We start from the raw sequence: 14,199 nt of genomic DNA, 5'->3' as shown, positions 1-14,199 counted from the left end.
CCTTATTTAGAGATATTGAAACTAATTCAGGGCCACAAACTACATGTAGTAAGGTTGTTGTCACAGGTACTAGTACTGTACATCAAGGATCATTGCAGTTTCTCATCTAGTGCATTAGGAATACAGTTGTACAAAGATGTTTATCCAAACAGACACAACACTTGCTCTTAAACATATTTGCAGATCTGATTTGCATACTTGCATGTCATTTTACCTGGAGAGTGGAGAGTGCTATAAACTTGAAAATGCCATAAAAATCATGTTTGCCAATTTATGTCCATGCCAAAAACTGATTAAATTATATGTTGCAACTTTTAAATGACAACAAAGAAAAAACAAGCTTTTTCTAGCCGTTCCCAGCTTTTTTTCAGATATATTTCATCCAGTTTTGTTCAACGTTGGTTTATCAAGTTATTCATTTGGCTTTTCTGGGTCAATTTAAATTATTTTACCCCATCCCCCCTAAAATTGTTACACATCAATTCTGGACAATTAATAACGGAATTTTAGTACAGCTCACAATGAATAATAATAAACCCAGTTCAATATCAGTTTTTAAATTGTTTTATGAGCGGTGGCTATGACATGTCATGTCTCGTATTATATCTCTTTACTACGCCGTTATGTCCATTTGCTATATGGTTATGTCCTTTCACTATATCGTTATGACCATTTATTATATCGCAATGTGCATTTACTATATCGCTATGTATATTTACTACATCGTTATGTTCATTTGCAATTATGTAGCCCATTTCTAAATTACCCAGAGGTCTTTTTTTACGCTGTAGATATCGTCTGAAGGGTTTTTTACCCGGTAATTTCGACCGTTTAAAACATCTGACGTGGAGAAGATATTGGAAAGGTTGTCATTGGGGACGTTGGTAACAAGATTTCAAGAGGAAAGAATTGAGCCGGCCATTGTAAATTCCCTGAGTGATGGTGAATTAATACGACTCGGCGTGGCGACAATTGGGGATCGCGTTCGTGTGCGAGATTCGTGTAAGCCATACATTGATGCTGACATTGATGATGTGGCGGAAATTACCGATGATCGACATGAAGCTAGTATGAGTGTTGCTGCTACTAATCTAGAGGCAGATCGTCTTTGTTCAGCTATAACAGAGGACGTGACCGTGTCCGCGGCCGTACCAGTAAGAAGAGAAGCTGCTGCAACATGTGCTCCGACAATGTAGCAAAAAGACGCAGTGTTTCTTTTACGTGTATGTCTTGCAGACCGATTTGCTCAAAAGGTTCCTAGTCCAGCGGAAACACAGATATGGGATGGGTTTAAAAAATCAGTTTTATTCCAACGACAACGAATAAAAGTTTATAGCGAAACTTACAGACGAAAATTCGGGTTTCCACAGTTAAAGACTTGGTTTTGAGATATTACGTTGCCTAGGAAACTGTAGGAACTTGGTGGTGATAACATGTTCATGGTCAGTAGCTGAACTGAAGGCCAACATGGGCTTACAGCCCAACATTTATTTGAGACCAATTCAGAAAAAATTAAATACTCGTCCTGTTATTGACGAAGCTGGTTCGAATTTAAAACAAAAGTGTCAGGGATGCAGCGCGGAATTTCCTATCTTGGAGTTGAGGTAACACGTTCTATATTGAGCTGGATTTTCACCATCCGAGCCTGGCAGCGACGCACCGACATTTTCAGACGGCGTACAAAATAATCAACCCCTGAATCAGACTAGTAACGGATTTGTACATTTCTTCAATATTTAGTTTGTACAGTCATTGTATATATTATATTTGTTATTATATAATAGCTTTCATTGATTTTTTTCACAAACATATGAAAATGAACGTTTTTCTTTGGCAAAAATGTGTTTTATCTAACAATTTCTTCTATTGACAATTAGTGTCTATTGGGTACTTAATGTTACTTTATGCGAGTAGCGTGTTTGTGTGGCAGTTATACGCATTGTAGCACAACAATGCTGGTTAGTGTCTTGCCTAACACAATTGTTATTTTAGGTTCAAGAAACATTTTGATTAATACCCCATTGTTCACTTGTTAATGTTTTGTTTTGTTCGTAAATTAAATATATAATAGCTTTCATTAGTCGACAAAACAACGGCCGAGTACACTGCACTTCACCGTGTAGTAAAATCAGTAAGAAACGGACACCATGGACTTCATGGTAAAAGTAAAATACAAATAAATGTCGATGAATACAGTATTTTCTTAAAAATCATGCAGCCCCAATGAACAAGTTGACAACCGCAGATATTGCAAAACCATCAGTTGTGAACTTCAAATCTCGTTTATTAAGATTTCACCATGAAGTTATCGGGAAAATGCATCATTATGTCAAGGACAAATAAGGGTTCTCTTATTTATGGGTATTTTTGTGAGTGTACATATATATGCATTTAAATGCAATCATACTACATATGTATTTAATAAACACAATTGTGGAGAGTGATTTTGTGACACTATCTATCTTTTTATAAAAAACAACGGTTGTTGTTGTTATTCAAAGTGACGCCCGATTTCCTGCACGAGCAGTCATGACCCCACTTTGAATAACAACAACTGTCGTTTTTTATAAAAAGAGACATCGCACATAACGGAGGTGCAATGTCAAAGGGGAACGGGTTAAAAAAAAATCTTTAGCGATTTTTATTTTAAGGCATGAAAGATCATAGCCGTGGTTGTTGTTAACAGTCAACCAGTGTGGTGGTTGTTAACCGTGATGTTTTTTTTTATAAAGGGGACCCCTTGAAGGGGGCCTACTACGGCCCCCCTTCCTCCCAAGGGACCCCCAACAACAACCGTGAGTTTCTATAAAATGAGACAACACACTAAAGAGCCGGATGGGTGCTGTCAGAATTCGATGAAGATTTGTCAGTGTGGTTGTTGTTAACCGTGATGTTAACAACCGTGACCAGTGACCGTGGAGAGAGTCCTTAATAGAGGTTTTTTTTCTTGGACGCGTTCCAAGTTCTATTGCGCAGTAAGAATTACGGTACTAAGCGTGCACGCCTCGAACGCGCGATAAAGCGCATAGAACACCGAATGACGCGCACACTCTATTGTAATTTGCTTTATAACTAGTAATTCTGTGTGTTCATATGCCATGGTAACTCTCATGCTGTTTAGCATCTCTAAGCTTGTATCTACTAACAATGGTTCATCAAGCAATATGCACAAATTAACAACCCACACTTCTTTGTCATTCTACTTCAGGAATAATTTATTTTGCGACATGATTTGTACAGTCAAATGTGTTGATAATCATGGTCACTGGTACCGTGGTTGTTGTCACCCACAATCGTTTGTTAACTTCAAATCTCGTTTATTAAGATTTCACCATGAAGTTATCGGGAAAATGCATCATTATGTCAAGGACAAATAAGGGTCCTCTTATTTATGGGTATTTTTGTGAGTGTACATATATATGCATTTAAATGCAATCATAGTACACATGCATTTAGTAAACACAATTGTGGAGAGTGATTTTGTGACACTATCTATCTTTTTTATAAAAAACGACGGTTGTTGTTATTCAAAGTGGCGCCCGATTTCCTGCACGAGCAGTCATGACCCCACTTTGAATAACAACAACAACCGTCGGTTTTTATAAAAAGAGACATCGCACATAACGGAGGTGCAATGTCAAAGGGGAACGGGATTTTTATTTTAAGGCATGAAAGATTTTAGCCGTGGTGGTTGTTAACAGTCAACCAGTGACCAGTGTGCACTGTCATTGAGCTGCCACTCACCAATTTTGAATATATATTGATGAGAATATCGCAATGTATATGCACTCCAGCATTATAGTAACATCCCGGAAGGGTAATCTATATGCCATTACTACCCCGTGTGTGTTCCAAATTCAGCGGGAAGGGGAGTATTTTCCATTTTTTAAAGCAGGCCTTCACTGGATGCTAATGTTAATGTCTGCAATATGTCCCCAGGAATAAACTTGCATGGTTGCTGCACCCGCTGTAGGCCCCTCTTTCAACAACCACTCCCATACACCATATTTTATAAATCCATAAAGGAAGTCACTTCTCTTGCTTAGATTTTAATTACTCTTCCATCTACCTCCCGATATCTCCAAATTACAGATGTTTCTATTCATTCGTTTATATAGTGAAAATCTTCTATCTTGTGATTTTTTTTGTTCTATTTTCCCAGTTGTTTGAATGGTTTTAATATTGGTTTCACTTGTAATTTGCTTTATAACTAGGATTTCTGTGTAATTCTGTGTGTTCATATGCCAAGGTAACTCTCATGCTGTTTAGCATCTCTAAGCTTGTACCTACTAACAATGGTTCATCAAGCAATATGCACAAATTAACAACCCACACTTCTTTGTCATTCTACTTCAGGAATAATTTATTTTGCGACAAGATTTGTACAGTCAAATGTGTTGATTTTTGATTACATATCTTAATAGATGTATAAATTGTATGTATTTAAGTAGCTGTTCACCTTCAAGTGGGCAATAAGGATCAATTACATAAATTTTCTGTAGTGTAATTTTGAAAATAAGTATAATCCAAATTTGAAGAATATATTTATATATAAACCAATTAGTTTGCCTATGGGGCATTGGTAGCCCAGCATTTAATGAACTTGACAGTTTTTGGAGAGCCCAACAAGCATCTTAAACTAACATTGCTCATTGCGCACTTTAAATTCAAATAAAAAATCCCACAATGCATTGCATTTGTGGTGTAAAAAAAAAAAAAAAAAAAAAGCCTTATAGAGGACCTCATTCCATGGTCACTGGTCCACGGTTGTTGTCACCTGGCAAACGATTGTTCAAGTGAGGTCACTAAGAAATCGGGCGCCGATTTCCTGCACGAGCAGTTGTGACCTCACTTGATTTCAACAACAACCGTGGGTTTTTATATAAAAGAGACATCACACTATAAAGAGCCGGATGTGTGACGTCAGTATAGGAGGAAAACCAAGGTGGGAATATTATTTACCACGGTGGTTGTTAACAACAACCGTAACCAGTGACCATGGACAAACAGAAAAACTATACTACATATACCAAAACCTGTACTATTTGTATACAAAGATAAAGGTCACCTTACACCTCAATTTCAATGGCATAAGATCAAAAACAACTTGATCAATGAATTGAAAAAACACTATCCAGTATTTGATGACCTAACTGAATGGCGAAACAGAATATATACCTATCAAGATTACAGAGACCGTTTAACAATGAAACCATTACAACTCAATCTATCAGACGAATACTCTGACAGATTCACATTAATAGCGGCACTTAATGCAGAATTGGTAGGAAAACCAGGATATGTCGAAAACGGTGTAAATGCACACGAAACTAACAACACTTGTATCCAGAGAGATTTAAGAATACCTAGTGAAGAAACCAGAGGTTCAGAAGAGAGAACACTTGACCATAACCAACAGCTACTGGACATCATTCACGAAGAATGGAACCCATTTGCAACAGGTAATGTTATACCAGTAACAGCTCGTGCAGGAAATCGGGCGCTGGCGCCCGATTTCTTAGTGACCTCACTTGATTTCAACAACAACCGTGGGTTTTTATAAAAAAGAGACATCACACTAAAGAGCCGGATGTGTGACGCCAGTATAGGAGGAAAAACAAGGTGGGAATATTATTAGCAACGGTGGTTGTTAACAACAACCGTGACCATGGAATGAGGTCCTCTATAAGGGATTTTTTTCTTGGCACTGTGCCAACGTTTATGACGCAGCAAGAAATAAAGGACACGCAAAGCGCACGAAGCGTACGCGTGATCAATGGAACTACCCAATGACGCACGCTTTATTTTTACACCCGCGCGACGTTCGACGCACGTGAGATGGAATGATTTGAAGTTGTTTGTCAGTTACCCGCAAGACTCCGAGCAGTACACACGTAAGTGCAACACTCTCCTCAATCTAGCAACTCATCTCTATCGAAATGTCGTACAACAAGTTTGTTAAAGCCAAGGGCTACATCGCGAAAGCGTCTACCAGTGGAGTAATACCACAAGAGAAAAAGAATTGGTTATCCGTGAAAAACGACGACACCAAGACTAAGTATATTATTTTTATTACTAAATTCCGAGTCGTTCCTGAACAAATGGACATCGGTATGGTGAATCTCAATTCCGAACTCATTCGTGCTACCGATATGTTGTTCCAATATTTGGAAGTGAAGGGCGTTGATTCGTACGGCGCCTATCATGATGGTGTGACCGATCCTTGCAGCCAATACAAGGGACCTCATATTCATGTGATAGCTACAGCAGGCAATGACACAGACGTGAGACAACTCGCACCATTCCGCCAAGCCAAACTGTCCTGGGAGGACAATGAACCTAACTTTCATATTATTAGTCAAATTTGCAAGGTTCCTACCTCTTTTGCTGCCTACATTCAAGGACCGTCAAAGGAAAAGAAATGGTTATATACCAAAAATAAATCTCCTCTAGAACGACTGCTGCTACATAACACCTCCGTAGAGGACATCGCGGCTATGGAGGAGAAACGAAAAGAAAGGGCTATAAAACGATCTACCAACGAAGAAATGCTCTACTTTGTGAAAGACTTGATTCATAAATACAATCCTACCGATCTCCCTAATCTAGGACGTTTGGTAACCGAAGATAAGACAGCCACAACCGAGACCAAAGACAAGTGGCACCGATTCATAAGCAGAAGTGTGTCAGAATATCTTTACCGTACAGCTGTCGACACTGTGAGATCCGAAATCCTAAGACAAGAATTCGGTGAGTGTGCATCTACTTTACGAGATTTAAATTGTTCTAAATATAACGATCGCAATAATTACTTAAGTATAGAAGAAAGTATGCATTGGTACACGAAATGGTGTGAACATGTGGGACTTCCTATACGATACGATAATATGGTTCGACAAGAAGCAACCGAAAAAAAACTTGATCTACCTTGGGTGCCTCGAATGGCGGGAAGTCATGGGTCATGCGGCCATTGCATGACGTAGCCCGTTCCTGGGGCAACATCATTACGTCGAATGAAAGCGCCTCGAACTTCATGTTCGAAAATTGTTTGTCAGCGCGTATAGCAATGGCAAATGAATTTATCCTGTCCGAGCACAACGCGGAAATGGCCAAATCAGTTTTCGAGGGGATGAACACAATGGTGAACAGAAAAGGCAAAGCGCCTTGCCTACTCGAGAGAACACCAATCTATATAACTGCCAACAAAGCACTCTGGTATCAGGTATCCTCGCAAGAAACTGCTTTCAAACACAGAATGTTGTTGATGAAAGACGACATAGCCGAGATGCCTGAGTTAGAATCAATACAACAAGATCTCAATCCAACAATGTTTGCGTCACTTCTTGATATGGTCAATGGGGATACCAAACCTGAGGACTATCAATGGCCTGAATACAGCGACATGGAAGAAAAACTAGACCATCTATGGAGATTAAGTAAATGGGTGTCCATAAAAAAGAAACCGAGAAATCAACTGTCACAAAGATACAAAGACGAATATATGATAGAAACCGAAAAGATGATAAAAGATTGGGAATGCGAAGAAGAAGAAGAGATAAAAAAATTGTTTGAAGATCCAGTAGTTAAACCAATGGCTAAGAGAAATTTACCAACAAGACAAGAAATAACTGGTAAACGATACTTTGAATTATTTCAAGAAGAAGAAAAACCATTCGTAGATTTTACGGAACTCAATAAACAGCAAGATGAGTGGAAAAGTAGCGAAGACGTGTTCAACCTGAATACTCAAAATTTCTCGATAGAAGACCAACATTACAATGCGATGCTTCACATGCATGAGACAGAGTCAATTCCTACATCCATCTGGAAACCCAAACCTATGTGGGACATCATAGAACTTACCATAGCAAGAGACAGAAAAAGTGCCATTTATTATGGAAATTTAATGGAGAGACTTGGCGAAATCGAAAGAATTGAGAAGTTGAAAATACAACAAGATAACATCAGTTACTGGCGTACTTGTACCATGTGGCCGGCCAAGTACCTAACTCCATTCACTAAAGACACCCGTGTTAAAATCGTTGAGGAAATAGAAACAGGATATGTTGATTACACCGACCGGCTATGGGGCTATGGAACAATCATCTACAGAAAGCCTAAATACACAATCATGAATACCATGTTACCTGTCATACCAGTGGAAGCCAGAAATGGAAAACTCTACCATCATAAGCCACTTTGTCACCATGTGATAAATGACACGACGTCTCATACCTTGCTCTATCTCAGAATACAAGGATGCAAATCCTTACACATTCTTGATACGATGATTCCAATCGTATATGATAACCAAATATACGAAGAAAAAAAACAATGGGGCTGCCAGACCTTTGACACCAGTGATGGTAATCTCATCCTAAAGCCAAACTCTGATGAGTTTGCAGATTTCCCACCGAAACCTGAACCAAATGACCAATACAGGGATGGTGAGGTACTAGATGAAGACAACGACCATCAGTGGGAGATTGTACGAACACCAGGTAAAAACATGATCTTAACACGAAAACGAAAATTATCAAAGTGTTAATAACGATATCACTTACCTTTACAGATACAATAACCGTAATGATGGAAAATCTTCATATCTAATTACAGACAAAGTGGTCCAGGTATCAGAAGACAAAGCCTGTGAAACTTATCTGTCCAAAAGAAAAAGTGAGACACTTGAAGATGAGATTGACGCTTGAAGACGTCCTTTTTCGAATTTATAACAATCCTTGTACCCATGTTTATTTACTCGGATTACTAAGCACTGTATTTAAAAATAATTTTACGATGTTTATATATTTACTTATTACGTACAATTTTTTCACGAAACCATTCATTTTTACTGTTATAGACCAACTTAGTGTTAATTAAATGTTCTAAACTCATACAACTGTTTCATTACTTTTACACGCACACACATAGGTAGGTTATAATGTTTAAATTTTCATTCCCGGGATATGAATATTGTGGCCCGGGGACCGACCTAAAACAATACAAAAAAGCCAAAGATGAAATTGATGAAATATGTAAAGAACATGATATCCAGTATGCCAATCCTAAAATTCCCACTGCTGTTGCAGATCAAATATTTGTCGAAAGAATCCAAAAAATACCTAATTGGAAAGCCTATATCATGGGGTTCTCTATACAAATGAAACAACTCGTTGATACTGATAAAGTAATGCGTGACCCATACTTTGATAAACAACAAATGGCCAAAAAATATAGTATTGCAAAAAACAAAGAGGCAACACCATATGATAATCCTGAATATGATGAAACAACAAAACAATATCATTTACGAATGGCGGGAAGAGTAATGGAAATTATAAAACAAGACGAACACAATGAAAGATACTTTGGGACAGGAGTATACCAAAAAAATGCTAGATATAGAATAGCACAAGAATTAAGTAGAAAAAGAGACTACGGTCCAAACTGGACAATTGAGAATACAAAAGAATATAAAAAATTTAGATTTGGCGATATACAAGACTTTGAAAAATACAAAATTGACGATAACAAATATCCAAGGGGTCAAAATATAAACAGAAATAACGAATTCGATGTAATGGATGACATGAAACATAATAAAGAAAAATACAAATACAACACTCCAAAACAACAGAATGCCAAAAGTGGTGAAGAAACAGGTCAAGAAGAAGACCAAGGTCAAGAAGAAGAACAAGGACAAGAAGACGAAGAAGAAATGCCGCCAAGTAAAAGACAAAGAGGGCCGGATGAAGAACCGATGCAAGAAGATGCGGCTCAGAATGAAAACCCATCTGCAGTTGGCACTGAAGGAATTGGCTGGTATGAAATGCCGATGTTTGCTAACAATGGGCCAGGAGACAAACCAACAGAGTTAACATTTGCAAACACAATGCCAATATACATAGACAGACAACAAGCACAACCAATAAAAGTTGTATTCCATGCTGGAGTAGATATAGGAACAGGAGAAACTGCAATACACGATCACAAATACAAACGACAAAACTTGATTCAATACACACCAGCATGGTCATATGCATGACCATGCTATATTAACACACGATTCAAGGAAAGCACATTTCCTAGCAATGTATGCCAAGAGCTGGAGAATCAAATCACATACCGTAAAATTCACTAATATAGTACCATTGGCAGAAACAGACATGACAAACAGAAAAACTATACTACATATTCCAAAACCAGTATTGTTTGTATACAAAGATGCTGGTCATCTTACACCTCAATTCCAATGGCATAAGATCAAAAACAACAAAAACAACTTGATCAATGAATTGAAAAAACACTATCCAGTATTTGATGACCTAACTGAATGGCGAAACAGAATATCAGCCCTCAAAGTTGCGACCATTTTGGTCGCCATGGCGACTAATTTATTTGACTGGCGATTAAAAATATTTTCGTGGTCGCCGGAATGCGACTGTGCGAAAAATATTTGGCGACTAAGTTTTAACCACGCGAACGCGATTGCATTGCGCTGTTAGGGAGGTCGGTAACCGTGACTGACCCTTGACCTATTATACCCACAATTCACCATTCTACACATGCGTGATTCGACCTCGCTTCCTGAACCTGCAGGCTGTCGTAGTTCTTCAGTCGACTGTACATTTTGTATTTTGATCACGGAACCTCGAAGGAACAATGAAACGAAGCAGCATTCATTCTTATTTTTCCCCAAGTGAAAAGCGTCCTCGAACCGCTGATCGCACTGAGGCTGAGCTCATTCCGGAAGTCCCTTCCACGAAGAATTTACCGACTACGAGTACGACTGGGAGTGTTCGGAAATTTCAGACCACTTGGTTGAAGCTGTTTTCGTGGGCCAAGTACGATCAAGTCAAACAAGTAATGACCTGCATCTACTGTAGTGCCTTTCCTGACAAGGCCGGAAATACGGACCTGGTTACTGGATCATCAAAGTTTAAGAAAGAAACATTGACTATCCATGGTCGAAGCAAAAAACATATCATCTGTAGAGATTGTTTTTTAAATAAAAACACAACAGTACAACAAAGTTTTGAGCGGCAAGCAACTACCAACACCGATCAAGCTAACGCTGACCTGAGGATAAAAATTAACACTGCGTACTGCATTGCGAAGTCGGAAATGCCATTTACAAAGTTTCGTACACTGTTGAATCTACAAAAGAAAAATGGACTGGACGTGGGAACTATGTATGCAAATGATGTAAAATGTGCGGAAATTGTAGCAACAGTCGCAGAAGTAATGAAACGGGACATCGGCGATAAAGCAAAGGAAAGCAGGTATATCAGTATTATGTGTGATGGAGCAACAGACTCGTCCATAAAAGAAAATGAATCAATTATTGTGAGATATTTAGATGATGGTAAACCTGTGAACAAGTTGATAGGACTGGTTGAATTAGAACATGCCCATGCTGATGGTATGTATTTATTGAATACTTTTAGTTTTTAGTCCAAAATATTGCATGCTGATAATATTTTTTTTTAGATATTTAATAATAGTTAAACTTTGTATATAATGTTACTTTCTTTCTTTAATTTCAGAGTTCAATTGTGCTATATAACTATTATTATACAAGATGATTAATCAAAATACAGGTATTGCTATGTATAAATAAATATATTGTAAGCAAAGTTACATATTTTTGTAGTGTACACCTGTTAATCACTTTCTATTTTCCGATTGTCTTGTTAATCAACATTGTTTGTTCTTTAATGTCAGGCATTGTAGCTGCAATTGACAAGGTGTTTGCATCAGTTGGATTTGAAGACTACAGAAATAAACTTATTGGTTTCTGTGCAGACGGTGCATCTGTAAATATGGGAGAAACTGGAGGGGTCAGGGCAAAGTTGGGCCAATCTTGTGAATGGTTGATTACTATTTGGTGCATGCCTCACAGGTATGGCATGGTTTAATGTATGTTAATTTGAAACTTAACAAATCTGTGCATTCAGTAAAATAATGATTAACTAATTCATTTGCTCTTCATTTACTAACAGACTTGAGTTAGCTGTAATGGAAATGTTGAAGAAATGTAAACAGGCTCAACAAGTGATTGATGTTCTCCATTTAATTTATAAGACATATCATTACAGTAGCAAAAGCAGAAGAGAACTGAAAGCATTGGCCCATGAACTTGACATCAATGTATGCAACCCCACAAGAGTCAAGGGCACAAGATGGTCACCCCACACTGAAAAAGCATTGAGGCTACTGCTGAGAGGAAGTTATGATAATGGACGATCGCGAGAGCCTTCAGGACAGTATCATGTTGTGTTAGCACATGCAGAACACCTTGCCTCCACCAGCACTAATACAGATATCAAAGGAAGGTCACTGAATGTTTCCAAGTGGATGAAGGACTTTAATTTTGTTGTGTTCTGTCATTTTCTGTTGGATGTGCTCTTTATTATCAGATCACTGAGCCAACTACTACAATCGAACAAAACCATTCTACCATTAGCTGTGTCATCACTTAGGAACACTATTTGTAGAATAGAGAATCTTACTGTAGGTGTACTACAAGGTGGAAAACTGCAAGACTTGCTGACACTGATACAACTACAACAACTTAATGATGCTGAGGATATAAGATATCAAGGTGTGGTACTCAAGAATTTTGCAAACATTGAAGTTGATCCCACAGATCTGTCTTCACTTCCATGTGTTCTTGTTATTGCAATGAAGACAGCAGTAGACATGGTGATCAATGGAATGAAGAGGAGATTCAGTCACATGCTTGGTGATGTTGATGATGTTCGTGGAGCTGCCAAGGCTGTTGCATGTTTCAGAATATTTCATCATGACACCTGGCCAGATGTGGATAATGACCTTGTTAATTATGGTGATGATGAACTTAATTACCTGCTAGAATGGTTTGGTCCAGTTTTGACAAGGTGAGTGGTACATTACCATTCTGTTTTATCAGTGGACGTTTTTAATTTTAACAATCTAAAGTTGTATTCCATTACATGCTTAAAGTATATTATATTAACTCTGCCATTGATTCTTTCACAGGAACAACTGTAATTTGGATATGGTCTTGCATCAATGGAGCCTGTTGAAAACTCTAGTGAACCAGGAATTTCTTACCAAATCATACAGTGGTTTATGGGAAGTCATGCTTACAAAGAGTCCGTATCAAGAGGATTTCAAGGTAAAGTTTTAAATTTACTCCAATCCAGAGACACTGAGCTTGCTTCAACTCCAATATTTCTTTGTATGTAAATGTTAAACTTTTACATTTTTTCTAGGACCTGCTCCACCTAATACAACTGATGCTAGTAATTCCTGTGACATCTGCTCAATGTGAGCGTGTGTTCAGTGCACAGAACAGAATTAAGAGCGACTGCAGAAGTTCTTTAGCTACCCAAACAGTGGAACATTTAATACGCATTTCATCAGATGGTCCAAGTCTAGATGACTTTGATACAGAAAGTGTTGCAAGATGCTGGATGCAAAAGACCAAGGAGAATCCAATACACTGCTTGGCCTGAGGACTAGCTACCCATCAGTATTGTTCGACATGCTTGATATGTAATATTTATATATGTACCCAAATAAAAAATCTAAAATGAAACTTGTTTTGGTATTATGTTTTTTCCTATATTTAAAAAAATAGCTAGTTCTGGCGACTAAACATTTGGCTTGGCGATTAAAAATTTAGATTGGCCACTAAGACATTTCACTTGGTAGCCAAGGGCCACTGAAAACAATTTCAAGCTTTGAGGGCTGAATATATACCTATCAAGATTACAGAGACCGTTTAACAATGAAACCATTACAACTCAATTTATCAGACGAATACTCTGACAGATTCACATTAATAGCGGCACTTAATGCAGAATTGGTTCGAAAACGGTGTAAATGCACACGAAACTAACAACACTTGTATCCAGAGAGATTTAAGAATACCTAGTGAAGAAACCAGAGGTTCAGAAAAGAGAACACTTGACCATAACCAACAGCTACTGGACATCATTCACGAAGAATGGAACCCATTTGCAACAGGTAATGTTATACCAGTAACAGCAGGAGATGTACTCGAATTCAAACACGATAAACCTAGTCCATGGTACGCAGTAAATGACATGCCACATAGATGGAGAGAAAAACAAGCTCAACCCTATGCCAAAGGTGAAGAACAAGGAGCTGACTATGTACAAACAAGTTCAAAGATCAACGATAGTGACCAAT

General features: G+C 38.0%; 1 protein-coding gene across 1 annotated transcript; it reads left to right on the top strand.

The window, feature by feature from the left end:
• The first annotated feature begins 10,662 nt into the window (after positions 1-10,662).
• Positions 10,663-13,499, top strand: LOC144357815 (zinc finger protein 862-like). The gene is made up of 5 exons (XM_085504889.1): positions 10,663-11,422; positions 11,725-11,902; positions 12,003-12,899; positions 13,021-13,159; positions 13,257-13,499. Exons 1-5 carry the CDS (start codon positions 10,663-10,665, stop codon positions 13,497-13,499), a joined length of 2,217 nt encoding a protein of 738 aa, XP_085361015.1.
• Positions 13,500-14,199: the final 700 nt, after the last annotated feature.

This window comes from Saccoglossus kowalevskii, chromosome 2, assembly GCF_978046115.1.
Source record: "Saccoglossus kowalevskii chromosome 2, keSacKowa6.1, whole genome shotgun sequence".
NCBI lineage: Eukaryota > Metazoa > Hemichordata > Enteropneusta > Harrimaniidae > Saccoglossus > Saccoglossus kowalevskii.
The sequence above is the reverse complement of the archived record's forward strand: the minus strand, read 5'-3'. Positions and strand labels throughout refer to the sequence as shown.

Bases quoted from the DNA above. Each gene is read 5' to 3' on its own strand.
- LOC144357815 (XM_085504889.1), top strand. From the start codon at position 10,663: ATGAAACGAAGCAGCATTCATTCTTATTTTTCCCCAAGTGAAAAGCGT. The intron at 11,423-11,724 runs GTATGTATTTAT...CTTTAATGTCAG, and splicing joins AGAACATGCCCATGCTGATG to GCATTGTAGCTGCAATTGAC. The intron at 12,900-13,020 runs GTGAGTGGTACA...ATTCTTTCACAG, and splicing joins TTTGGTCCAGTTTTGACAAG to GAACAACTGTAATTTGGATA.